Source organism: Homarus americanus, unplaced genomic scaffold, assembly GCF_018991925.1.
Source record: "Homarus americanus isolate GMGI-L3 unplaced genomic scaffold, GMGI_Hamer_2.0 scaffold40218, whole genome shotgun sequence".
Taxonomy (NCBI): domain Eukaryota; kingdom Metazoa; phylum Arthropoda; class Malacostraca; order Decapoda; family Nephropidae; genus Homarus; species Homarus americanus.
The window spans coordinates 1-27,967 of NW_024744763.1; the positions used below are offsets into that span (position 1 = coordinate 1).

Consider the following 27,967-nt stretch of genomic DNA (forward strand, 5'->3'; position numbering starts at 1 on the left):
AGTTGTTAATGACAGCATCCAAGTTCTCAGCTGCCCTGATTGTTTCTTGGGAAACATGAGCATCTTCACACAACTGCACTAAGCTCACAACATCTTGAAGGTCCGGGATGAAACGTGCTGCATTGCTTGAGCAGTGAAGCCCACCAGAACGTACCAATCGAACATAACCCATGGCATTTCCTGAACAACAATATCAAAGTGTTGAAAAGCTTTTCCCAATTTTTTTTAATAAGACACAATATTTCACTGAGGAGAATGTATATTCCTCCAAAGGATGCAACATCACATAAATTATACTTTGCAGAAAATAAATCATCATTTATATCTACCAATATGAGTAAGAAGTCCTCGAAATTGGTCCAAATATGATAATCCTTCTGGTGTCAACCCCAGTTTCCGGATACCACGATTGAACTTTTCAGCTCTCTCATAGGGGAAATACTCTTGACTGACTTTAACCTGAAATGAATAGAACCAATTCCTTTCATTTATACAATGTACAGTGGGTATATTTCACCAATTACTCTACACAATTGTACTGTACTGGCAGTTACATGCTAAGGAAAGCTATGCAAACATGAGAACTGCCAGGTAATTTCCTGGCAAAGCTGGTTTAGGTGTAAGGAAGGACCATGAATGAATGTATCTGATGTGCTATGAAAGTCTATGGGTGATGAAGAAAATTTTGGATGAGGAGAATACAGCTGCTACAATTGTGGATTTCAAAGAACCACAGAATACCTAAAACTCATGGATCTGATGAACTACCCTGTTTCTAATGTATGTACAGTACTATGTAAGGTAATTTTACAAAAAACTGATGAGGATTTCCAGAGACCATGCAGTATGAGAGGAATGTATGTTATGAATGTTTTGACACAAATGCAAAAATTCACAAAGGTTGTAAAATATTAGCATTGTTGTTTCATATCTTGATATTTAACTGCACCAGCACCTAAGTTAATGACTTATTAATTTATCCACTACTGCGACAAGCACTACTACTATTACAGGCATTTCCCAATTTTCTCGAAGACTCCCATTACAAAAACTGAGATATGTTCTCATGGAAAAGAAACTTCCCCAAAACATCTTAAAATTCCATAAAACAAATTCTTAATGGTAATTTTTGGTGCATACAATGACTATAAGCCAAACACAAACATAATACAGTAAATGTAATACCATATGTATATAGTACAGGGGGCCCCCCTAAATTCGCGAGGGTTAGGTTCTCAAATTGGCCGCGAATCACCAGATCCACAAGGCACACGGTGAGGCGTACATTTTTACTTGTGTACAAAGAAATGTAAATTCCCTTTATGTGTTTGCCCTTAAGACAATTATTTATTTTACCTGTAGTATTGTATATGTGTGTGTGTGTGTAGACACACTCACACACACACAAAACACATACAAAGAAATAATAATTGGAAAATCTACTCACAAACTTATTAAAAATGTATCTACCATCAAGTCCGTGCTCTATTAATAAAGTTCTGCAATAGAGCATGGACTTGAGGGTATACTGTCACATTTTTAATAAATTTGTTTCTGATTATTTATGAGAGGATTTTCCAATTTATTATTTATTTGTACGTGTTTTGTGCATGTGTGTGTGTGTCTACACACACACACACACACACACACACATATTTACAATACCTGTATACAGGTAAATGAAATTACTGTCTCTAGAACGAATGGCTCCCTGTCCAGCCGCAAAAATATCGGCAACATTAAAACTACCCACAGACATTCTTGGGTACATCCAGGGTGTCATCCACGAATAACCGAGAACTGCGAAGTAAAAATTAGCAAACTTGGGGGGGGGGGGGCTGTAATAGTTTTATACCTGTACTGGAAAACTGGATGAGATTTGAAACAAAGTGAACAGCATGAAACACAAAACCAACATCTATAAAACATATATAGCGACCCCTCGTTTAACGAACGCCTCGGTTAACGAAATTTCGGTTAACGAACTGCCTTCCATAAGGATCTAATTCAAGCAAAATTTGTTAACGAATTTCTTAATGAACCGACCTCAACATATTTAGCTTGCACTGACCGGGCAACCAGCTTTAGTATCAGTCCGCCAATACATTAATCGGTTCTAGGGCTTAAATTCCTTACTATTTTAGTAAATATCAAGAAGTTTATACTATTCAATAATTTTAAAAGTTTAATATTCAATTTTTTAGTCATTTTAACAATTATTGAACATAATTGAAGGTAAAGTGACTAGTTTAATGCGCGGCATCCAGCCTCTTAACACAGCAAACAGGAGTTAGTCTCTCTCTGTTTTCACTGGAGGTAACATCTTGCTTGAGACTCTCTTCAACTAAACGCTTTTTTTCTGTGTTTCCAAGCAAATTATTGGTCATTTTGAAATATATTTTACATATTGACAATATATAATGCAGTGCAGTGTTGATTTAAAGAAAATAATCTTGAATTACACCAGAGAGCTAAAATTTTATGGGTGAAATGGCGCCATGGGGTGACTTCTCTTCCACCCCAATGCCTTCTCTTCTTCCTTCTCCTCCATTCTAAATCCCATCATCATCATCATCATCATCCAGGAGCCTTCTACATACACACCTCAAAGTAAGTGAACTTTTCTACCATTTTTGTTGAATTTAGGAAATTTTCGGTGAGCTGGAACCAATTACCCAAAAACCCATTGAAACAATGGTTTCGGTTAACGAACGACCTTCTGGAACGGATTGAGTTCGTTAACCGAGGGGTCACTGTACAAGTATATTACTGTAGTAATACATTGATTTTCATTCTATAGCTGTAGGTACTGTACATTCAAGAGCCTGTGTATGCTCATCGGTGTTTGCTATGTTTGCCAACAGTGTGTAACATTAATAACCGACCACCTGAATAACAAACAAACCAGCCAGTGGGGAAGAGGATAAAGTAAGGTAAATCCACCTCATGCTGATGGGGGTGGAGTAAATCCACCTCATGCTGATGGGGGTGGAGTAAATCCACCTCATGCTGATGGGGGTGGAGCCAACGGAACAAAACCCATTATTACCTCTCGCCAGTGTTGCAGGTCCTTCAGCAGGCGAGACTTGATATGTTCATCATACAGGAACTGAGAGAAGACGTGAAACTTTCGCCGTAGGAATTGATAAGTGAAGTTTACCTGTGAGAAGTATAAGGTTATCAGGTCACTGTAGTTATGACACTGATAATAATAATAATACCAGTTTTTATACTCTTGTACAATGATTCACACAGATTCAGAAACTTTAGCTCAGACAATTACTCAAAATTTTCTATGGATAATCAATTATTTTTACAGTATCAAAATATATATACGTACACATGGAGTATATTTAACTCTTCTAAAAGTACACTAGTTTTCATTCATTATTAAAATGTATACAATGACTTTTCACTCAAAAATAGAAAACTATCTCAAAACATAATTTCTCTGACTGTCCTCATCAAGTCCAAGATCAACCACATAAGACCTAAACCTAATATAAACATCGTCGGAATATTACTTGTTAAGAAATAATACTGATCACCATAGTACAGTAAAGGAAGGTTAATTACCATATATCAATAGGTGTAACCAGGTACAGTAATTATCAAAACAACTTTAATTCATACTTAGTGAGGCTCAACTGTAAAATATCATCACCACATAGATATTCCTGTACCTGTACCACACACCTAATTATGTACGGGGTTAGTACTTGTATTAATATTCATGAATACAGCACATGAATATACAGTCTCTCCTCGACTTACGACAACCTGGACATACAACAGCCATGGTCGTATAAAATATTTTTCACAGTACGTATTTTCGAGTCCCGATGTTAGTGATCGCGCTGTGTACTGACAAAATTTTTGTTTGTAATTCCCTTTAAAATGGCTGGCAAGCATAAAAGTGAGAGTTCTCGTGGAGCTGAGAAGAAAAAGAGACACCCATTTTAGAATTTATATGCATTATTTTGCCTTTTCGACTTACGACCCGGTCGTCGGGACGGAACCCGTCGTAAGTCGAGGAGAGACTGTACTGTACTGAAGCCCAATAACACAAAAGCTCTTACTGTGGTATTAATGATGCCTGCTCCATGTGTTCGGATGGAATTGGCAATGTGTTTGATGGTGACAGTGCTGAGGTGTTTGTTGTTGCTACTGGCCTCCACAAAGAACTGCTGGTTCAAGTTGTACAGGTAATGCTGCACAAACACGTGAATATTGCGCATAATCTCCAGAACATCAACACCCTGTCAAAATTATGCCAGTAGTTAAGTGGTAGAATGGAGAACAAGACTGAAATGAGTGATAAGACATAGTAACATACAAATAGATACATATGAAGAAATATATAAATACAGATAGACACAGGCCACACAACTACTGTACTGTATACTATACAAAGATAATGTCCAATGGTCAAGTGGACTGACAGTGATACATTAGGTGAGGAGGGGTCTTGTTGGATGAATATAACTCTACTAAGTCTTTGACATGAATCCCTCAGATACCAATGACCATAATCCATAAAAGCTTTGAATAAATTAACTGAATAATTTTAAGACATGAATCTTTAAAAAAATAGAAAAAAAAAGGCCAAGTATCCCATAATGATACAAGTCAATATTCCCTTCAAGGGCATTACTTTGCATATCAATGACCTTCATCCATGATTTTTTTTTAATTATTTGCTGATGAGTTTTTTATGAAAAGTACTGTACAGTACAGTAATTGATTTTTGAAGTTTTCTCTACAAATCTCCCCATCACCATAAAGAATAAATTCTAGGGACAATTAATGCCATTCACCACAACCTTTAACTTATCCGAGGTTATGACATGGTCATACAGCAACCGTTCAGTATTCCACCAACAACAACCATCGTAGACCAACACCACAATACCTGTCTCAAACAGAGAGGGCAATTCGTCGGCATACGTAATGCTGGGTTAAGTATCAACGAGATTGCAAGGCAGATGGGAGTCTCGAGATCAACAATGCGGTGTTGGTTACAGCGGTTTGAAGAGTCTGGTAATTTAATATATCTTTCCAGATCAAGACGGCTTAGACTGACCAGAGCAGCAGACTATGTGAGGATTGTGGCAGACATGCGCGACCATCCTTTCACCAATGTGGTGGCCACTATGGAGCAGCTGCACTTGGAGAGTTAGGCAACGACTCCATGGAATTGGGATCCACCACAGGGTTTCTGCTGTCAAGGAAAGGTTCGAAGAACAACACTGGGTTAGGGGGCTACAGTTCCCAGAGCAGTATGTGGGGGAGGACCTGGACTTCTGGGCAACCATGGCCGTCTTCACTGCTGGAGACCTGTTAACACCCGTTACAACCGGCAACATGTTTATCAGGAAGCCAGGGGCAGCCACGTGACCGTAAACATGTGGAGTTGGATCAACCGTAACAGTGAGGGCGAGTTGGCAGAGATAATATGTTTTTTCCTTCTTTTTGTATTATAAACATATAGTTTTTTTTTGTTTAGAGGCAACATGTTTTCTTCCTATCCTCATGTGGAACACTTTTATTTCACCAAATATTTAATACTCAATTAAACTTAAGAGTGATATAACATAGTTCACTCGAACCAATTTTACCAATTGGAACATAGAGCACACTCCCAAACAAAGTAACGCTCAAACAGTGTGTGTGTGTGTGTGTGTGTGCACATCAGTCAGGGAGGGGGTGTCCACATCATGTTTTCCGTTCTCTTTCAAATTACCATGGAACCCTGTAATATGTAAAGTTAATATATCAAATGTGGCACCTCATTATACTAAAAATGGTAGCCATTGAAATGTGACACTGATGATATGTAGGAACGAAAGGAAAAATTTACTTGAGCACATCACTCCTGCCGCCCTGCTGTCTGGAACCTTCAACAACCCTCTCACCTATCAGCAACCATCTCTCCTATTAGGAACCCTCTCTGCTATGACTTGAAATTGAGTTTCTCTTTATGCAGCATATTTGATACCTGTCCTCCTGACACTGACATAAGACAACTCTTATCACCGATACATGGTGTAGTTGAAAGAGGATGTGCACATAGACACGACATAGAATGGATTGTTCACATAATCAAGGTGTCTAGCAGACGGTGTAGAATGATGTGTGTATGATGGTGGTGGTGGTGGGGGGGGGGGCACACATTTCGTTTGTGCTCACAAAATACATTGGTTCTCGTCATTCAATGTAGGTCATAATAATTATTAATTGGTTTGTTCCTGACATTGCTGGCAACATGGCAATCTAGGCATGTAATGTGCCCTTTAAACCACAGATCGAAGCTTAAACTATGGGCCCAGTAGTTCCATCATGTGTGTTCGTGCGTGTGTCTCTCTGACGTTGCCACTTAGCCAGGTTAGGCAAAACTGCCTGGCACAGGACTTTTAGCCAGGACTGTACATGCACTGTATACTGTACATACAGTACACCCTCTACACACTAATCTACAGTAGGCATACACTGTCCACTCTCTTCTATTCAGTACTGTACAGTACATATGGTACTGTACTTTAACATTTATTGAATGTAAAGTACACTACTGTACAGTATACGTAACTGTAATCACTTATTACTTCTTAACACTACTTTTAAGGTCTTCTTAGATGATTATATCCTGATACATTAATGTACAGTACTGCACAACACAGATCGCATGCAGAAACAGAACAGCAGTGAGCAAGCGAACATGCATGTACAACAGCAGCAGACAATGAATTAAGTGTGTTTAAGGAGATAGGCTGTGAGGTACATCAGCCAATCATGGCATCCCATGCAGTCACATGACAGAAGTGGCCAAATGTAGCTCACGGGCACTCTGAGCCTACCCACCCACACAACCGGCACGCCCCCGTGTCGGAAATGTGATGCAATCTTTCAGAAATTTGTTCCCATGCCCGGAACGGAGAGATTTTCACAAAATTTTCTGGAAACATGCAAGATGCAATCCCCGGAAATTCGTTAGGATACCCTGATTGAAGAGATTTTTCCTGGAATTTCTCGTAATGCAAAAAAAAATAAAAATAATAATAATAATAATAATTCCAACTGTTGGAGAGTTCCACGCATTGATGATTCTGGCTAATGGGGAGATTACTGTAATATAAATAAAAAAATCTCGCCATTGACCCCTTCAATTCTATGTCATCCATCCCTGAAGATTTCTAAAATACTCATCATCCTTACTAAAACATACTCATACTGTTGAACAAACAGATTCCTGTACAGTAGAATGTCAGTTTAAAGCGATTCAATTTAAAGCAACACCCACAATTAAGGACAATGTTTTAATTTAAAGCAAATCTTTCCTATTTTGAACGGGTCAATCTGGCGCATCATATTTTAAAATTCGCGCCTAATGTTTCTCTGGGAACGCGAAAGTGTCCTAAGGGCAAAGCTGTACTGTACATGTACTGTACTCAAAATAATGTAATAAATGATTACTAAAATTTTTGTCAAGTGCAAACTATAGCATGATTACTGTATATTAAAATTAATCATTATCTTATAAGAATTCCAGCAATGTAAATTATATTCTACTCGGTCACTTCTGTGACATTTTATAAACAAAAAACAAAAACTCAATCTAAAGGACATAAATAAGCAAATAAATACTTCACTAGACCTTCAGCCCCAACTGTCAAACATGTCACTGTCACCTCCCCTTCCTCCCTCCCTCCCAGGGTTGGGTGGTTATAGGCTTACAGTTTTTATCTTATATAATATCACAGACTAAAGTTAGGAGAATATAATCTGTATTGCTAGAATCTTTGCAAGACAGAGGATAATTTTAATATAAACGTCATATATTTTGCACAAGAGAGTAAAATTTTAGCCATTTGTAATAAAATTAATTAGAACATGTCAGTTCAGTGACATTTTAGAAGAGAAAAACTTAAAGTCACTCTTATGGACAGATAAATAAATAAGCACTAGACCTTGGCATCAAGTGTCAAACATATCACCTCACCCCCCATCTTCCCATCAGCTGATCGCTAGTAAACAGACCATTTTACGTCCCAAAATTTTAGCTGTGTTGATTTATGAGTGTTTCTTTTAACATAATACTACAAAAAACAATGTTTTGTTTATTCTAGGAGGTGGGCTGAGGTGCATCTGGGTAGACTCAGTCTTTTTAGTATTTTGTGTTTCTCTCAAGTACAGTCGGCCCTTAACATACGCGGGTTTAGCATACACGGATTTGCAAATATGCGGATTGCCCCGCCGGAGGAATATTCTGTACATTGAAGTAATTGAAGTACATTCAAATCGGGCGCCATTCAACTCGCGCGTGGCACCAAACACAGGACACCGCCCGCTCCCGCAACCTCACACACACACGCATAGCTCTCCCTCACTCAGTCAGTCTCGCTGTAACCACACTTGTGTTGACATCAGCATTGTAGTTGCAAAAATATTACATTTCCGTGAATGTATTATATCAAGCACAGTATGAATAGAATATCACTAGTATTACAGTATTTCAACCGAAAACTATTAAAAAAACGAGTAACATATCTTGAACATCGGAAGGTTAGGTAAAGTCTTTTGCTTTCATGTAGTTTATCCTAATTTACATTGAAATACAATACGTTTCAGCAAAACTACTATTTATTTCTGAGAATATGGAAATGTAATATTTTTGCTGAAATGACATACGTATTACAGTGGAAAGTGGCGAAAGCAATGACTTTCGCTTTCTTTCGTTCAAAAGTTGTTACCGTAATCGCTTTTCGAATGGTTTTCAGTTAAAAAACTTTTGTATTACAATAGTATTCTATCCTAATTCACTTGTGATGCAACAGTTTTTTAAACTGAAAATCATTCGAAAAGCGATTACGGTAACATCTTTTGAACGAAAGAAAGCAAGTCATTGTTTTCGTCACGATTTTATCCCACTTTCCACTGGAATACGTACGTCATTTCAGCAAAAATATTACATTTCCGTGAATGCATTATATCAAGCACAGTATGAATAGAATATCACTGTAATATAACAGTATTTTAACCGAAAACTATTATAAAAACGAGTAACATCTCTTGAACATCGGAAGGTGAGGTAAAGTCTTTTGTCTTCGTCATGTATTTTATCCTATTTTACATTGAAATACATCACGTTTCAGCAAAACTACTATTTATTTCTGAGAATATATTCATTCAGCCACAGTTTAGGTAAAATATACATGTGATGTAACATTTTTTTAACTGAAAATGATTCGAAAAACACGTACCCTCTAGCCCTGTTCAAGGAGAAGACTGGGAGGAGCTGTTTGGTGTTGAAGACGATGACAAGGAAAATTATTTTGATGGATTTTTATGAAAATATTCAGAAATATGGTAACGTAGTATTTGTTCAAGTGAATTAGGATAGAATATTATTGTAATACAACAGTAGTGACAATGTGGAGGAGGTGGAGGGATAGAGCAGGGAGAAGGCGGAGGGATAGAACGGGGAGGTGACTGGCGGGAGCAGGGACGAGTGGAGATGCCAGCCAGTACATTACGGGTGTATTAATTGTTTTTATAGCTATTTTTGCATTTTAATATTAAATACTGTACATTACGTTTCAACAAAACTACCATTTATTTCTGAGAACATGGAAATGTAATATTTTTGCTGAAATGATGTACGTATTACAGTGGAAAGTGGGATAAAATTGCGACGAAAGCAATGATTTTCTCTTTCTTTCGTTCAAAAGATATTACTGTAATCGCTTTTCGAATGGTTTTCAGCTGTGGGATTATAAGGCTAATGATAGGATAGAATATTATTGTAATACAGTACGAGTACAACAGTTTTTTAACTGAAAACCATTCGAAAAGCGATTACGGTAAAATCTTTTGAACAACGAAAGAAAGCGAAAGTCATTGTTTTCGTCATGATTTTATTCCACTTTCCACTGTAATATGTACGTCATTCCAGCAAAAATATTACATTTCCATATTTATTTCCGAGAATATATTCATTCAGTCACAGTTAAGGTAAAATATACTTGTGATGTAATATTTCAATGAAAATACGGTATCGTAGTTTTCTTTTGTTTCAAATTTAATTAACAAAGATTGATGTTTCAAATGTAATGAACAAAAATTTATGTACAGTATCTATAAATACACTTTAATAAATGAATACTTTATGTTTTACATCGTCCTGTGCTACCATACCATGGATTTGGCTACTTTGGGCTTGCTATGATGACGCAAGAGATGTGCCCTGGCAACTGTACCGACACTCACAGCTGGTGGTGCGTTGGTGCATCGTTTCCATTGTTTACTGGTAGTTACTGGTAAATATTTTTCAACCTAACGAAACTATTACCCGTTTAGAGGTCAACCCCCAATTTTTTGCCAAATAATTTGGTCTTAAAAACTCGAACTACACACAGGTATATACGGTAAATAAGGACATGGGGGCAGCAAAAATACACGGATTTTTAACATCCACGGGTATCTCTGTTCCGTAACCCCCGCGTATGTTAAGGGCCGACTGTACCAAACTAAATTATTCCATTGAAACAACACTAAGATTTAGTGCGAATTCGGTTTAAAGCGACCTCTCTTGGAACGTATCTCGTGTTATATCGACGTTCTACTGTAGTCCTCTCGATAATCCAGTTCATACAACTAAAACACAAACGACTACAGAATGCCAACTTTGTGGATGATACCTGATCTAAGGTGTGAGACGGCAGGTGTGACGGTACAGTAAATATGTTGTACTTGGAAGCTGCCAGGTTTCGCATTTCCTCATAGGTTCTCCAGTCATGGGGAGCCACAACAGTCAGGGCATAGAATGTCCTCTCCAGATATTGCTCAACATAGTCTAAAACATATAAGAATCACCTTAATAAGGTACTAATGCAAATAAATAAAATAAAATAAAGTACAGGGGGGTCCTCATTACATGCCAGGGATATGTTCCAGAGAAAAATTACTTATAGTGAAACATTTTATAATGATAATTCACTTCCCACTCTTATTAAGTCTCATTTTATAGATTATTTTCTTTATTTCTAAATTTAATTAGAAATAACGTATACCAATACAGCGCATAGTGAGGACCCCTATACAATAATAAACAACAGCTTGAAATGGAAAAAAAAATTCCTTCTTCACACAGTAGCTATAATCATGAGCAATGTCATCAAGGAAGTGACACACAATTGCCAATCATCTGGATCCTAGTGACTTCAGCTATTACAAAATGTCCAATAAGCAGGTTCAGTACAGTACTTGTAGGAGCTATCATAAAAAGTCTTACTCTGAAAACTTTAGTGTTTCATAGGTCCAACATGTGATGATACCTGCAAAACTTGTTTATTTATATGGAAATAATGTATAGCTATAATAAAGACATTGCTTACCTTTTACTGATATGACAGAATCAAGCAGACTGAGCGGCTGTAGGTACAGTAACGGAGAAACATCCTTTAATGGAGTCTGGAAGGGGTTGCGGTTATCTAGCTGAAGGTGGGAGTGAGTGCTCAGTCGTAACTCTGTTTCTACAGCTTGACAAGTTTTATCCAGAACCTAAAAAAGAAAACAAAACAAAAAGATCTATGAGATTAAATGTCACACTTTAAATCCTAATACAGTACAGTATAGTATAGTACACAGTTTAAAGGTTAACTCCTGAAAAAATGGGTACAGTCGCTCAAAAAAGTATCTGAAAAATATTGTTCATGACAATATGACACATCAGACGTATGTTTTGGGGAAATGGTAGAGGACCAGGCAACAATGCCCAGACAACAGGGGTTGTATTATTCATTTTAACATCCATTGGACCTCACTTTTCAGATACCTTTTTGAGCGACTGTACCTCATGAAGATTTGGAACCCCATATTACAGTAAGTCCTCACTTAATGTCGTGGTTACGTTCTTGAAAAACACAACGTTAACGGAAACTATAACAGAATAAATTTTCCCCATAAGAAATAGATAAAATACGCTAGTTATGTTCCCCAGCCTCCCTTTGCCCCATAAAATACATTACATATACATAATTTCAATGGAATTTTTATAGAAAATAGTATACTGTATATTATACATCCCAAAAGATAAATAAGCTAAATCATTTTGTATTGTACTCAGTGATGGGCAGAGGTGGTGCGAGTGTGTGGTGAGTAGTGGAGGGGAGGGTGGCGAGTCATTGAGACCTCCATTTTCATAGCAAGGCTTATGGTCTAGCATTGCTTCTTCACAACACAAGCATCACTAGCACTTAATGGGCGCTTTCAAGTAATTTCGAATGGTTGCAGTACAGAATTTAGAGCAAAAACACTTAAACATGCATGTACTCTGTGGAAGCCTAACAAAGACTGGGGACGCTGTGATGCTCCGCGAGAGAGCGTAGCGCGGCAATATGAGAGAGGGCGATGTTTCATACAAAGTAGTCCGTGACGACGTTATAACGAATCGGGCGTGACGTTGTCGGAATCATGGGTATCTAAAGAGTAGCGACGTTATAACGAAACAATGTTGTCGGGGGCAACGTTAAACGAGGACTTACTGTACTTCATCTCATGATTAAATACCCTAATACTAAGCTATCCTATCCTTACCTAACCTCTCTCAGGTAATGTTAGTGGTGAAATATATTGTGGTTCCTAATCTTCATGAGATCCCAAAATGCTATTCAAAATTATTTTTTAGATCACATCTTATCATTATGCAGGAGAGAGATTGTTGGATACTACTTTTGTTTTTGGTCATTCTGATCCACAAACTGTGGAAGCAATTTTGAGTAGATTGGTATTTAAAATTTTGTACCTCCAATCATACAGCATGGAAGGTTGATGCTAAGTTTTTATACAGTGTGTTTTTACTTTTTTTTAAGAAAATAAAGAAAAGGCAAGTTATAATACCCTTAAATTATTTGTTTTGAGTTATTTTACCCAAGACACTCATATTTTTTACAGTTAAAAGAAGAGCGTATGCCATGGACTTTCTGGATACACATGACTAATGTGTAATACTGTATAAGTAATATATTGATAAGAAACAGACCAGATGTAAGTTGAGAGAAAGTACAGTACATGTAACTATATAATCAACAATACTAGAATCTATCATTATGATTCACACAAAAGTTTGTTTCTAAAGGAAAAAGTTGCCATAAAACATACAAACTCCGAAGTAACTTACACACTCCTTGATGTGTAAATAGACCTCGTCCTTGAACTGGCTTAACAGTTGGTCTGCAGAATCAAGATGACAACATTTCTCTAGCTGGATGGCACAATCTTGTACTGCTGCCAGCATAAACTGAATTGATAGAGGGACAATTTAGTCATTCTGTACAGTGTTGTCTTAATATACAATGAATAGAAATACTAACTACAGTAAAGTGATTATTAATGATTATTACGTAGCACAGGCAGTCCCTTGGTTTTGAACGAGTTCCATTCCAGGGAATGTTCTTAAATTGAAAATGTACGTACCGTATGTCGAAACACATGCTATGTGCATACCATACTTACAAGTACAGAACAATGTTTAAAAATCCCACTATCAAAGACTAAGTCCTTACATACTGTATATCTAAAAAATTACTTAATTTAAGAGAAAAGAAGAATTAGAATGACAAAATACAGTAATGAAAGTAAAAAAAAAGTCAACAGGTACATAAAATACTGTAAACTTTAAGTTTAACCTCGTTCGTATCGGCTGATGTTCGTAAGTCGGACGTTCGTAAACCAGGGACTGCCTCTATTGGATTAGGGTGTGTAATACTCTCTGGCACATAGGAAAGTCACATACCATTATAAAGTACAGTAAAACCTTGATAACTTGGCACATATGGGGCTGTAGCCCTACCGAATCATCCCAAATTCTGATTCATCGAGGCACTTCCGACCCCCTTACAAAAATACAACAATAATTTTTTTTTTGCCCATAAGTAACACTTACTGGCACTCCAGGCATTGAAGCATTGTAGTAGGTGAGAGGAATGGTAGGTGACACAGAGGCATGATAGGTAACGCAGGGGAATGGTAGTTCACGCAGGTGATGGAGGGGAAACACTACATAAACAGTAAACAATTTGGCACTTATGTATACTTCTGTAATTTGGTCACTTATACAAAATAAAAAATAATAATTTTCTCTACGTATAATTCAAGTCTGAACACTGTATGTAAATAAACATATACAGGTACTCCTTGACTTACGACCTACTCGACTTGCGACCACCCGGACATACGACCGCCGCAGTTGTACCAAAAAAAATCTAATTTCATACGTATTTTCTAGTAACAAAATGTTTCCATCCCGTACGACAGCATGGCGTGGGCTGGGCCACCTCGTCATGTACAGTGTCCACGTCGTAGCCCGCTCAGTTGGTGTTCGGCCGTCGTTGTTGTTAGTGATCGCGCTGTGTACTGAAATTTTTTTTTTTTAATTCCCTTTAAAATGGCTGGCAAGTGTAAAAGTGAGAGTTCTTGTGGTGCTGAGAAGAAAAAGAGACAGTCAATTTCTTTTGAGATGAAAATGAAAATAATAATGCAATATGAAAATGGAAAAACAGTAGCAACCACTTCACGCGACCTTGGCTTCTCTCACTCGACGATATCAACAATTTTGAAGGACAAGGAACGAATTCGTGAAGTAATGAAAAGATCAGCACCTATAAACGGAACAATAATAACGAAAAATAGACAAGGTCCTCTTCATGAGATGGAGAAATTACTTGTGATGTGGATGGAAGATCAGCTGCAAAAGCGTGTACCCTTAAGCCTTCTAACCATACAGGCTAGGGCAAGAAGCCTTTTCGAAAGCCTGAAAGAGCAGGCAGGAGATGAGTGCGACCAAAACTTCACAGCAAGTCATGGGAGGTTCCAAAGATTTAAGAAACATAACAATTTGCACAGTGTAAAGGTGAAAGGGGAGGCAGCAAGTGCTGATGTTGGTGCTGCCGAAGCTTTTAAGGAGGAGCTAGATCGTGTCATCGTGGAGGGAGATTATTTGTCAGAGCAAATATTTAATGTGGATGAAACTGGCTTATTCTGTAAGCGCATGCCAGAAGGGACATACATCCACAAAGAGGCGAAAACCATGCCGGGATTCAAGGCATTCAAGGACCGAATCACACTTCTGTTGGGGGGGAATGTAGCTGGTTTCAAGGTAAAACCCTTCATGATATACCATTCAGAGAACCCAAGGGCTTTTAAAAATGTCAGCAAGCACACACTGCCAGTGTTTTATCATAGTAATAAGAAAGCATGGCTGACCCTAGCACTGTTTGAAGATTGGTTCCTGTGTTGTTTCATTCCACGAGCCAAGGAGTATTGTCTGCAACAAGGGGATGTGTTCAAGATTTTATTAATTTTAGATAATGCTCCTGGACACCCACCACACCTGGACGACCTGCACCCTGATGTTAAGGTAGTCTACCTTCCACCTAACACTACCTCTATCATCCAACCCATGGATCAAGGTGCTGTTGCTGATTTTAAAGCGTATTATTTACCTACGACCTTCGCTCAGGCTGTTGCTGCTACTGAAGGTGAGAAAACGCTCAGAGAGTTTTGGAAGGACTACATTATGAAATGTATAAAGAACATAGCTGCAGCATGGGATGAGGTTACAGGTCAGTGCATGAATGGAATTTGGAGGAAGGTCCTGAAAAGATGTGTGAACAGTTTCAAAGGATTTAATGAAGATGAAGCAATTTCTGAGATTAGTAACAAGATAGTGGGGTTGGGTAAACTGCTGGAGTTAGAAAATGATAATGAAGATGTTGAGCAGTTGATTGAAAGTGTAGCAGAAGAGCTAAGTAACGAGGATCTTATTGAACTGGATGCACAGAAAATTGCAGAGGAAGAAGAAAGACAAAATGTAGAAGAACCTGCACCACCCAAAAAATTTTCAGTGAAACAAATGGCAGAGGCATTTGGTACTACAGTGGTCCCTCGGTTAACGAATGGTTCGATCAACGAAATTTCGGTTAACGAATTACCTTCCATAAGGATCTTCAATTCGGTTAACAAACAAAACTTCAATTAACGAAATCCTTACAAACAACACATTTTGTTGTGAGCATCAGCTGATGATGGGCTAGTCTGCCAATTCAGTAATCTGTTCTATGTTTACAATCGTTTCCAGTGGAGTAAATATCTAGATGTGCTCTTCAATATTTTTGCATTTTTTGTATTAAAATTATGTCATTTTAAAATTTAGTTAACATATTGATAATATAGTGTATGCAGTACAGGGAACTAGTTTTTTGTGCGCCCATCAGCCGCTTGACTCAGCCACCAGGCGTCAGTTTGGCTTTGTTGACAGTGGAGTGAACATCTATTTTGTTAGTGTCTTGAATATTTTTGCATTTTTACATTTAAATTATTGGTCATTCTGAAATTTAATTAACATATTGATAATATAAAGCGCAGTGTTGATTTAAATAAAATAATCTTGAATTACACCTAGTGAACTTAAAATTTTATTGGTGAAATGACGGCATCAAGCATGGGTCCCCTGAAAGACGATTTCTCCTCCATCCCCACTTCCTTCTCTTCTCCCTTCTCCTCCACCCCCACTTCTAATTCTCATCATCATCAACCAGGAACCTTCTACATACACACCTCAAAGTAAGTGTACTTTACTGCATTTTTTTTACTTTGTATATACTTTTCTGTGAGCTGGAACCAATTACCCAATATCCCTTTGAAACAATGGATTCGGTTAACAAAATTTTAACTTAACGAATGACTCTGTGGAACGAATTGTGTTCGTTAACCGAGGGACCACTGTAATAATAAGGGGACGCAAATGTTTGACGAAATGGATCAAAATGTTGAGTGTTTTTCAAAAGTTGACAGATTGATCCAAGATGCACTTGCTTGCAACAGGGAGATTTACAATGAAAAGAAAAGGCAAACTGTGTAGTCTAAATTGGACATATATTTTAAGAAATCCCCCACTGCAGTCTCCTCACGCCCCACCAGTGCTGCCTCTTCACTCCCTAAAGATGATCCAATACCTTCAACAAGCAAGTATGTTAGCCTGTCTGAAGAAAGCAAAACTGATGACCCACCCAGCCCTGTCTCCTCCTCTGCTTCATCCAATTAATGTAGTCTCCATATTTAATAAAAAAATTATTGGGGCCCCGTGAGCATTCAGCTGACTACATTAAAGATAAGTGCACAGTAATACTTTATTAATTTTCATTATTGATTACTTTTACTGTACTGTATTTCATTTTAGATTTTCTATGTATTATTTTTGCCTTTTCGATTTACGACCAATTCAACTTACGACCTGGTCGTCAGTCCCTAACCCCGTTGTAAATCGGGGACTGACTGTATCTTGTATCACTAAGGATATTATAGTCCATCCTAGTAAAGCCATTTTCCTTATTACAGAGCAAAAGAGTACAAATTATAATGCTCAAAGGTGGCTTAGAAATAGAAATAAAGAAAATATAATATAAAACTATAAAATAAGAAAAATGAAGTGTGTGTGTGTGTGGGGGGGGGGGGAGGGACATATGTGAAGGCAGTGATTTGTACTGCCTGAATGATTCACCCACCTCCTTCCCTCTCATGTGACGTCATGGTAGACACACATACACACACGTCTCGGTCAGCTGGTTAACTGCCTGGCTGAACTGTGATGTTACTCAGATAATGGTTTGAGTGTGGAAGGAGCTATCTTTTCTACATAAAAAATGGGCTGTTTTATTTTATATACTATGCTATGTATCAATTTTATTTTTTATCATAGCATTTTTTTTAAAGTGGTTATAGCGCTACTGGTGTCAAAGACGTGGATAAACAACTTCAGTTGTTTTTGGAATGTTGGACTAAATTTGAATTTTTACCAAAGGGACAAAGTTGGGATACCTGGAAGATTCAGATAATTGAAATTAAGATAAAATGAATTGCACTGTAAATTAAATAAAGTTTACCACATTGGATTTACCGTAATAGAGGAGACGTTCTGCATACAGTGGCTGGCCCAACATGAATGGAGGAGGTTGTTGGGTGTTAATGGGTTAGTACTGCCCCAGATAGTTTGTGGTAAAATGTATAGTAGCTTATACCCAAATTATTGGGGTGCTGCAGCACCCTCCCTTCCCATGTCCATGTACAGGGTGGAGTGAGCCAGCACACACCGGATCACAACAATAGCAAAAACCAGACTGACCGAGCATGGAGCGTGGCGAGTGTTACCCATGCAGCCAAAAATGCTAAGATTTTCCAAGATAATTTTATATAACTCGGCATTTCCTAAGTTATTTTATAATAAATTTTGAGACCATATATGTGCCGAATTATATGAAATTCCGAGATATCAAATGCCGAGTTATCAAGGGTTTACTGTAATATACAGGAAGGGGGAACTCACATGAATATGATGAACATGGTCAAAACTTTGAAAGTATTGATTCAGATATGCTGGAAAGATTACACGGTGATGGTAGAGGATTGAGCAGTTGGTGGCTTCCTTCACACGGGACTGAACTTCACAGGCCAGGTCTAAGCGACGCAGAAGTACTAGAAGTGATGAGACATCTTCTTCCTGAATAAAAAAATTATCATTTAGAGGGATTTTCTCCACAAAAATGCTTTTATATTCTAAGTGATAGTCTTACCATTCTAAAAGAATCATTAATATGCCTTCCTCTTACTGTCAAACCTTACAATAAATCAGCCATCAAGTACACTACTCTACAGTAGATTCTGAACTCTCTGAATCTTGTCCTGTAATATTTATTTTTTGTTAAATTCCTTTTACCTATCTTGTGTGATTTGCATTCTCATTAAACTGTTTTACCATAATACTGACTTGTGGAATCTTTTATATAGTAGTTTTTTAAATAGAATTATTGCACAAATGAAAAACTCTCCAAATGTCTCAGAAGTTAAAGAATATGCTGATTATTTACCAGACATCATCTAAACCTTCCCATGGTAGAATCCAGAGTACAGTAATTAAATTTACCAGTTTACCCTTATATTATTGTACTAGAGGATACAGCTTATCTTACCCTTAATGCTCTAGCCTGATTAGCAAGTGATAGAGCCACACGTATGACCAGCCGCCGTTCCTTTGTCCCAGATCCTGACAGCATCTGCTCAACCAAAGCAAGTGCCATTAAGATGTCCAACCGACGGCCATCTAAACGTGCACTGGATACTCTTGTCTGTAAAGGTACATAATGTAAATTATGGTTTCTTATACTTTGAAAGCATTAAGTAATATACAACAATATTTATAGAGGAAATCCAAAAATGACAGACTTGGAACTATGAAGATGTATGACATCATGTAACTGTTACATGATGCTTCAATAACTAACACCAGAGGATCTATAAAATAAAAAGTATAGATTACTGTACTTTGCTCCTTTATGTTACTCAAATAAAATGCAAATACATGTACTGTATTGTACTTGTAATGGGCCCCTGTCTCATCAACAGAACATATTGTATAAATGGGTCAATACATCTGATATTATATTCAGATTCACCACCCTGTAACTTTCCACTGTCGTTGAGTAAGACATGAGTTGTACACGTGAGAGGGCAACTCTCCCAGGAGGGAGAGACCCATCGTCAGCATATTTGTAAGCCCGCACAGCGAGGCCCTTACTCCTTAGTCGCTCACAGAAAGTTATACCGTAAGGACGTGACCTAACGTTTATAATACATAAACGCTGTCCCTTTCTCATTCACTCCTATACAGTGGAACTTACGGTCGATCTACACTCAGGAATTATATATACAATCCTTTTATAATTAAACAAGGAACTGCCGTTTGGGTTTCGTTACTTAAACCCAAATAATAAATATATGTGAACGGCCTGGTTAATTGCACAAGTAGCCGATTCATACTCCTAACACACAGGTTTCACCACACAGTTCATTATGCTGACCTTTGCAGCAGAAACAATAGAGAGCACTTGGCATGTAAGATATTGCATAACGTGAGGCAGTGAGTCTGCCAGGAGGGAACTGTGACGATGATATGTGTTCTCTATGGCCTTCAGAGATTCCATGAGACGACAGACACTTAAGGCACATGCCTTTCCCATGGGACGACCAAGGATAGTGTGTAGATTGAGTACAGTCTCAATACTGTATTTGATTGTGTGTGCCAAGATCATCCCCTGGAAAAAAAAAATGAAAATTAGTTAGTCATTCAACATATAAAACCTTCTTCAACTTGTTATTACCAGTACAGTATCAAGGCCGATCATGTAATTCTTCCAGGTAACTTTGGTAAGAGTAAACTCGTCAATAATGATCAATGTACCAAAATATTTCCGTCTGGTGAACTATCTCTATATCATAAAAATATATTAAATCCTCATTATTTATTGCAAAATTACCCATTTTGCACAATATGTTACAAACAAGACAAAAGAGGATCTGATTCTTACAGTTTTTAATCCTTATCATTGTTTAAGGGTTAAAGAATTGCTTTCTATTAAGAAGGTAAAAGTTATACAAATTATATACAGTAGTACAGTACTTTTCAAATTTATATGATTCACATACCTGTAATAACAGAAAAGATCGCTGACTCAGGTCTTGATTTTTCATTTGACTTGAATGTTTCTTTGATGCAGCATCCAAGTTCACAGACCAACCACACACCTTTATGTAATCACTAAATTAAATACTGTACTGATACTGTATTTTCAGAAACAATAAATTACAGTACAGTACACACATACACACTGTAACTATTCATAAATATACAATACAGGTAAACCTCAAGATACGATATCCCGAGAAGCAACATTCTGCTTTAATGATGGTCATAAATTAAAACTATCTCGCTATATACAGTACAATCAAAATATCTCGCTTTAATGATATCCATCGAATAGCCATCGATATCCATTGGTTGGATATTTTTATCTGTAGTGCAAACTATGGGTTGTATATATTCAAATTAATTGCTATCTTACAAGGATTCCAGCAATGCAAATTATATTATTCTACGTCAAGTCAGCGACATTTTATAAGGAAAAGTTTTTTAACCCTATGCATGACACATCTCTACCTTCAATTGTAAGCCTACCTATGCAGCATCACAAAGCCAACTCGTGCACTACAGCCCTGTGTTTGGTCCTTTGTTGATAGTTAACCCACGATTATTGGCCAGCATTGTACATTATACTTATTTATCATCGGTGTTTTTTCTTATACGTATAGAGAGAGGACAGCACTAACATTTAGATTGAACTGTTTTATGGTGATTATGAAGTGATATTTTCTGTGTGTTTGAGACTGTAAGGTGTACGACTGTTGTTATGAAAATGTGAGCAGTGTCAGCCACTTTCATTGTTTTTGTTATCATCATCATTTACTCTGTTTTTATGAAAAGTACTTTTGCTGTTTTTGTAACTGTGAAGTGAGCAGCATAACTTTGAAAATGTCTGGGAAGGACGAGACATCCCAGACAACCGTGTTTCTGAGGTGAAGCTTGACAATGTTAAGCAGCATGAAACTCCCCAGAAGCTGTGACGTCTCCACTCCACCTACAAGAGTCCCCTTAGCCTTGAAGGGGACACGTGATGATGACCAGGCTTATTCTTCAGGATGTGTTTTGTCTGTGATACATGTGTCTTTGGGGACTGGCTGGGAACGTATCTCATTGAATCCCATGTTATAATGCTCCAATATCTACAATAATTCACCTAGCGATGGGTTTTCAGGAACCTAACCCCATTGTATCTCGAGGTTTAACTGTATTCACATACCTAACTGCCTACCAACATATGTACAGTGAGGGACTGAAGTATTTTCCCAGCTTAGGCAGAAATATAATGAAACCTGGTGATCATTCTGGAAGCATTACTGACACTTCATTCTCCTACTGTACATATCTATATAATTTATCCATGACTCTTACTCTATTTCCACCTAAACAGAGTGGAAGATGGCTACCAAATCAAACATTAAATAGTGTACTGTATAATTTTTATTTTTCAATCCACTTATCTAATTTTGTGTTGAATGAAACATTGAAAAACCCATTAAACAAATCAATAACAAAATATCATAATTCATGACTTTTAAACCAATGTGTTGATGGACATGCAAAATATACCTGATAGTATCACTAGCTACAATGTCACAATTCAACAATACAACACCAAACCCAAAATATTGTAAATAAAACAAGACCAAAAGGCAGAAAACATTCATCAGATTGAAAGACACAGAGTCATTGGAAAGATAAACAATGTCACCAGCATAAGTAGAAGGGTATAAAATAGGAATGCAACATATCAGTAAATTTTAAAAGCTAATACAGTACAGTATAGTGTAGGATAAGTTACAAAGAATAACATTACACAAATAGATGATTCAATAATTACCTGTAAGTTTACAGTTTGAGCCTCCTTGGCAATACTTTGACTCTTTTGTGCCAAGTGGTTGGTCCTGTAACTGAGCAGTGCATCCTGAGTTTTACGGTCAAAAAGTTGGCTCAGAGTAGGAGCTACTGTTGGAATATATTGTTCCCCGAGCCATACAACTGAGCCCACCAATGTAATACATGGGATCTGCAATAACACAGAGATATCAACAATATATTATACAGTAAAAAGTTTAAAAAAATTATCCGGGAATGGCATCTTCATCCAATCAGAGTACATCACTTGGGGAGGATTGTCTTTGTAGATTTTTACAAAACATATTTTCCGCAAAAATTGATGATTACAAAAAAGTAAATGAAGAATTTCTCCATCATCTGAAAGTTACTGACCTACCCAGGAACATATTAATATATCATTCAAATATCTATTTCCTCTTCTGCTTCAAACTGCTAATTCATTATATATCCATCCTAATCTGGATTTTCTTAAATGAAGCACAAGCACAGTATAGGTTTGAATCAGCTGACCTTTTTAAAAAATTTCTGCTTTATGTAAGGTGACCAAAAACATGAGCAAATACATATGAAGACATCTGCCTTATATATGTTGTTATTCATTCTTATTACTACAGTACAGATGACATGTTCTGCTGTGGGTATCACCTTTCACAACAGGACCCTAAATCTGGGTTACCCTTGAGTAGGCTGTTCCTTACCCAAAAATCAGTTGAAAACAAGCTCATTCCATTCGGTCACACACCCTACTGCTTCCTGTACATCTATGCCCCTTAATTTTTATCACTTGTATACAGGTATCAGTATTCATACAAGTAACTTACAAATCACTTCCTCATACAGTATACAGTACATAATTATATTTCCCACAACTGATTTATTCTTTTCCTAGTTCTTATGATATTACTTGGCTCAATTACTTTATAAATGTCCTGTTATAACCTTCTATTTAACAACCTTCATCAGTAATAATGATAATACAATGTACAGTATAGGGGTCCCCAGGTAACGAACGGGATCCGTTTCTGAGGACGTTCGTAAGTTGGATATGTATGTAAGTCAGAACACATGCTATATGCATACCATACTTAGAAAACAATGTTTAAAATTCCACTACAGTGGTCCCTCGGTTAACGAACGCCTCGGTTAACGAATTACCTTCCATAAGAATCTTCATTTCGGTTAGCGAACAAAAATTCGGTTAACGAAATTCTTATGAAAAAGTTTTGGCATGCTTTGGCTTGCTCACCAGCTGGAAGATTAGTCCGCCAATACAGGGGCTCCCCGACTTACGATGGGGTTAGGGACCCAAATCCAGGTCGTAAGTCCGACATGGTCGTAAGTTCGACATAGATAAAAAAATAAATAAATAAAATAAATAAAAATAAAAATCTACAATGAAATACAGTACACTAAACGTAATAAATAATGAGGAATGGATACAGTACAGTAAAAGTAATAAATACCAGTGGGGTATGCTATAACGAACGGATCCTACTACGAATATTCCTATAACGAGCGGTTTTACCTATAAAATTGAGAATGCTATAACGAACGAAACTCCTACAACGAACATTATTTAAAAAAAAAATTTTTTTTTTTTTACTAATTTATTGTTTTTTTATTACAAGTATTAATGATATTGGTTATTTCAGGGGTTTAGATGCATATTTATGCACTTTTTTACAATTTTTACAATTATATATTATATTTTTCAGTGTTAAGTGGTTGTATTTGGTGGCCTGGAACGGATTAATCCTATAACGAACGAATGCTATAACGAACAAGGTTCTAGAACCAATTAGATTCGTTATAGCATACCCCCCAACAATATATATGTATATATATATATATATGTATATATATATATATATATATATACTATATATATATATATATATATATATATATATATATATTTATATATATATGTATATATATATGTATAAATATATATATATATATATATATATATATATATATATATATATATATATATATATATAATATATATATATATATATATATATATACACACACCTAAACCCCGACTTACGACGGGGTTAGGGACTTAAATCAGGTCGTGAAGTCCGATATGGTCGTAAGTCCGATATAGATAAAAAAAAAAAAAAGTTTTTTTTTTTCAAATTTTTTTTAAAAATCTACAATGAAATACAGTACACTAAACGTAAAAAATAATGAGGAATGGATACAGTACAGTAAAAGTAATAAATAATGAGGAATGGATACAGTGTGACTGAGCACTTACCTTAAATGTAGTCAGCTGAATGCACACGGGGCCCCCATAATTTTCTATTTACTGGATACATGGAGACTATATTAATTGGAAGAAGCAGAAGAGGAGACAGGGCTGGGTGGGTCATCAATGTTGCTTCCTTCAGACAGGTTTATGTACTGTGGTAACTTGCTGGTTGAAGGTATTGGATCATCTTGAGGGAGTGAAGAGGCAGCACTGGTGGGGCGTGAGGAGCCAGTACTGGGGGACTTCTTGAAATAGGTGTCCAATTTAGACTGCACAGTTTGCTTTTTCTTTTCATTATAAATTTCTCTGTAGCAAGCAAGTGAATCTTGGATCATTCTGTCAACTTTGGCATAACGCTCATAATTTTGATCCATGTCATCAAACATTTGCATTGCTTTATTAATTGTAGCAAATGCCTCTGCCATATGTTTCACTGAAAACTTTTTGGGGGTGCAGGCTCTTCTTCTACATTTTGTCTCTCTTCTTCCTCTGCAACTTTCTGTGCATCTAGTTCAATAAGATCCTCGTTACTGAGCTCTTCTGCTACACTTTCAACCAACTGTCCAACATCTTCAGTATCAATTTCTAACTCCAGCTGTTTACCTAAGTCCACTATCTTGTTACTAATATCCAAAATAACTTCACTTTCATTAAATCCTTTGAAACTGTTCACATATCTTTTCAGGATTTTCTTCCATATTCCATTCATGCAATGTTTTGTAACCTGATCCCATGCTGCACTAATGTTCTTTATTCATGACAAAATGTTGCACTCCTTCCAAAACTGTCTGAGCGTTTTCTCACCTTCAGTAGCAGCAACAGCCTGAGCGAAGGTCGTGCGTAAATAATATGCTTTAAAGGCAGAAATAGCACCTTGATCCATGGGTTGGATGATAGAGGTAGTGTTAGGTGGCATGTACACTACCTTAACATCAGGGTGCATGTCGTCCAGGTGTGGTGGGTGTCCCGGAGCATTATCCAAAATCAGTAAAATCTTGAATGGAATCCTTTGTTGCAGACAATACTCCTTGGCTCGTGGAATGAAACAAGTCATGAACCAATCCTCAAATAGTACTAGGGTCATCCAGGTTTTCTTGTTACTGCGATAAAACACTGGCAGTGTGTGCTTGCTGACATGTTTAAAAGCCCTGGGGTTCTCTGAATGATAGATCATGAAGGGCTTTAGCTTGAAACCAGCAACATTCCCCCCCAACAGAAGTGTAATTCTGTCCTTGAATGCCTTGAATCCGGGCATTTTTTTTGCCTCTTTGTGGATGTATGTCCGGTCAGGCATGCGTTTCCACAATAATCCAGTCTCATCCACATTGAATATTTGCTCTGGCAAATAATTCCCTTCCACAATCACATCATCTAACTCCTCCTTAAAAGCTTCGGCAGCACCAACATCGGCACTAGCTGCCTCTCCACTCACCTTAACACTGTGTAGACTGTAGCGTTTTTTAAATCTATCAAACCACCCTTGACTTCCTGTAAAGGTTTGATCACATTCATCTCCTGCCTGCTCCTTCAGGCTTTGGAACAGGCTTCTTGCTTTAGCCTGTATGGTTAGAACACTTAAGGGTACACGCTTCTGTATCTGGTCTTCTATCCATATCACCAATAATTTTTCCATATCGTGGATAGGACCTTGTCTTTTCTTTGTTATTATAGTTCCGTTTATAGGTGTTGTTCCTTTCACTACTTCACGAATACGTTCCTTGTCCTTCAGAATAGTGGATATAGTCGAGTGTGAGAAATCTAGGTCGCGTGAGATTGTTGCTACTGTTTTTCCATTCTCATACTGTGTTATTATCTTCAGTTTCATCTCAAAAGTAATTGCCTGTCTCCTTTTCCTTGGAGTACCACCAGCACTCTCACTTTTACGCTTTCCAGTCATTATAAAGTCAATTAAATACAATAATAACGAAAGTTCACAGCGCGATCAGTATAGGATACGATAGCCAAACACAAACAAAGCGCTCCACTGAGTGAGTGCAGCCACGAAGCGACCCAAGACACCCCTCCCTCTCGCCCGGGACGGAAACGTTTCGGTATAGAAAATGCGCGCGTCATTTGAAAAAATTTTTGGTCACGGCGGTCGCAGTCGTATGTCCCGTATGGACGTACGGTCAAAGCAGGTCGTAAGTACCATTGGACGTAAGTCCGTATAGTCGTAAGTCGGGGTTTAGGTGTATATATATATATATATATATATATATATATATATATATATATATATATATATATATATATATATATATATATATATATATATATATATATATATATATATATATATATATATATATATATATATATATATATATATATATATATATATGTAATGCTACAAAATATTCACAAAAAGAAGATTACATATAGGTAGAATATTGATAGTATGAGAGTATAAAGAGAGGAAGATTTTGGTAGCGTGGCCGTGATATATATTTACACTGCCAGTACACTTATCGTACACTGGTCGTGTCTTACACGTCAATACACATATATTACGTTCTTAAGAGGCGACTTCTCAAACACTGCTTCGTTACAACTCTTTATTAATTACGAACATGACATGGACACATTAATAACACCTTCTATTGAAGTTACTAGGACATTATATTACGTTACTAGACGCTCTGACTCTCGGACACGAACATGAAATGAATACACTTCCCACATAAGTAACTCATCCCGTGGAAGGCTCTGACAAACACTCACGTGACCTAGGGAAGGCCTAGCAGGGAGACTGCTTAGCTGGAACACTGGTGTCGGGAGGGCGACTGCTTAGCTGGGACACTGGTGTCGAGAGGGCGACTGCTTAGCGGGGACACTGGTGTCGAGAGGGCGACTGCTTAGCGGGGACACTGGTGTCGGGAGGGCGACTGCTTAGCTGGGACACCGGAGGGAAGTCGGGGAGGGAAGTCCTGCATGACTCTCCTCCCGCGAGCGGGACTCGGCTGAGGTGGACCTCCTCCTCCGATCCCTGTGTGTCTCTCTCTCTGACTCTCCGAATTCGGGTATCTCTCTCTGCGAATTGCCCGTGAGGGAGGACTGGAACGTCCTATATATTGGGATGCGAGCCGTCAGGTTCAGCTGGTCGGGGGGGGGCGGCGAAGGGTCTCCTTACATTTGACCTGGCCAATGTGAGGTCAGGTCTGGACTTTTTCAGAAACTATCTGGGAAAGTCATCAGGTGGGGCCGTGTGTATATTGGGAGAGCAACCGTGAGAGTTACCCTACACTTGACCTCCCTAATGTCGGGTCAAGACTGGCCTTTGTTCAGAGACTGTAAGTTATATCTTCTGGAAAAGTCATCAGGTGGGG

General features: G+C 37.5%; 1 protein-coding gene across 1 annotated transcript; it reads right to left on the reverse strand.

Moving 5' to 3' along the window:
- Window positions 1-6: 6 nt before the first annotated feature.
- On the reverse strand, window positions 7-22,556 carry LOC121878014 (WASH complex subunit 4-like; the record flags this gene model as incomplete). The annotated part of the gene is made up of 12 exons (XM_042383972.1): window positions 22,365-22,556; window positions 20,533-20,631; window positions 19,908-20,141; window positions 19,020-19,175; window positions 18,377-18,550; window positions 13,175-13,294; window positions 11,391-11,556; window positions 10,695-10,849; window positions 4,080-4,259; window positions 3,050-3,160; window positions 330-459; window positions 7-180 (listed from the first exon to the last, which is right to left on the reverse strand). Coding segments are annotated over exons 2-12 (1,645 nt in total), but the record flags the coding sequence as incomplete, so codon positions are not given.
- Window positions 22,557-27,967: the final 5,411 nt, after the last annotated feature.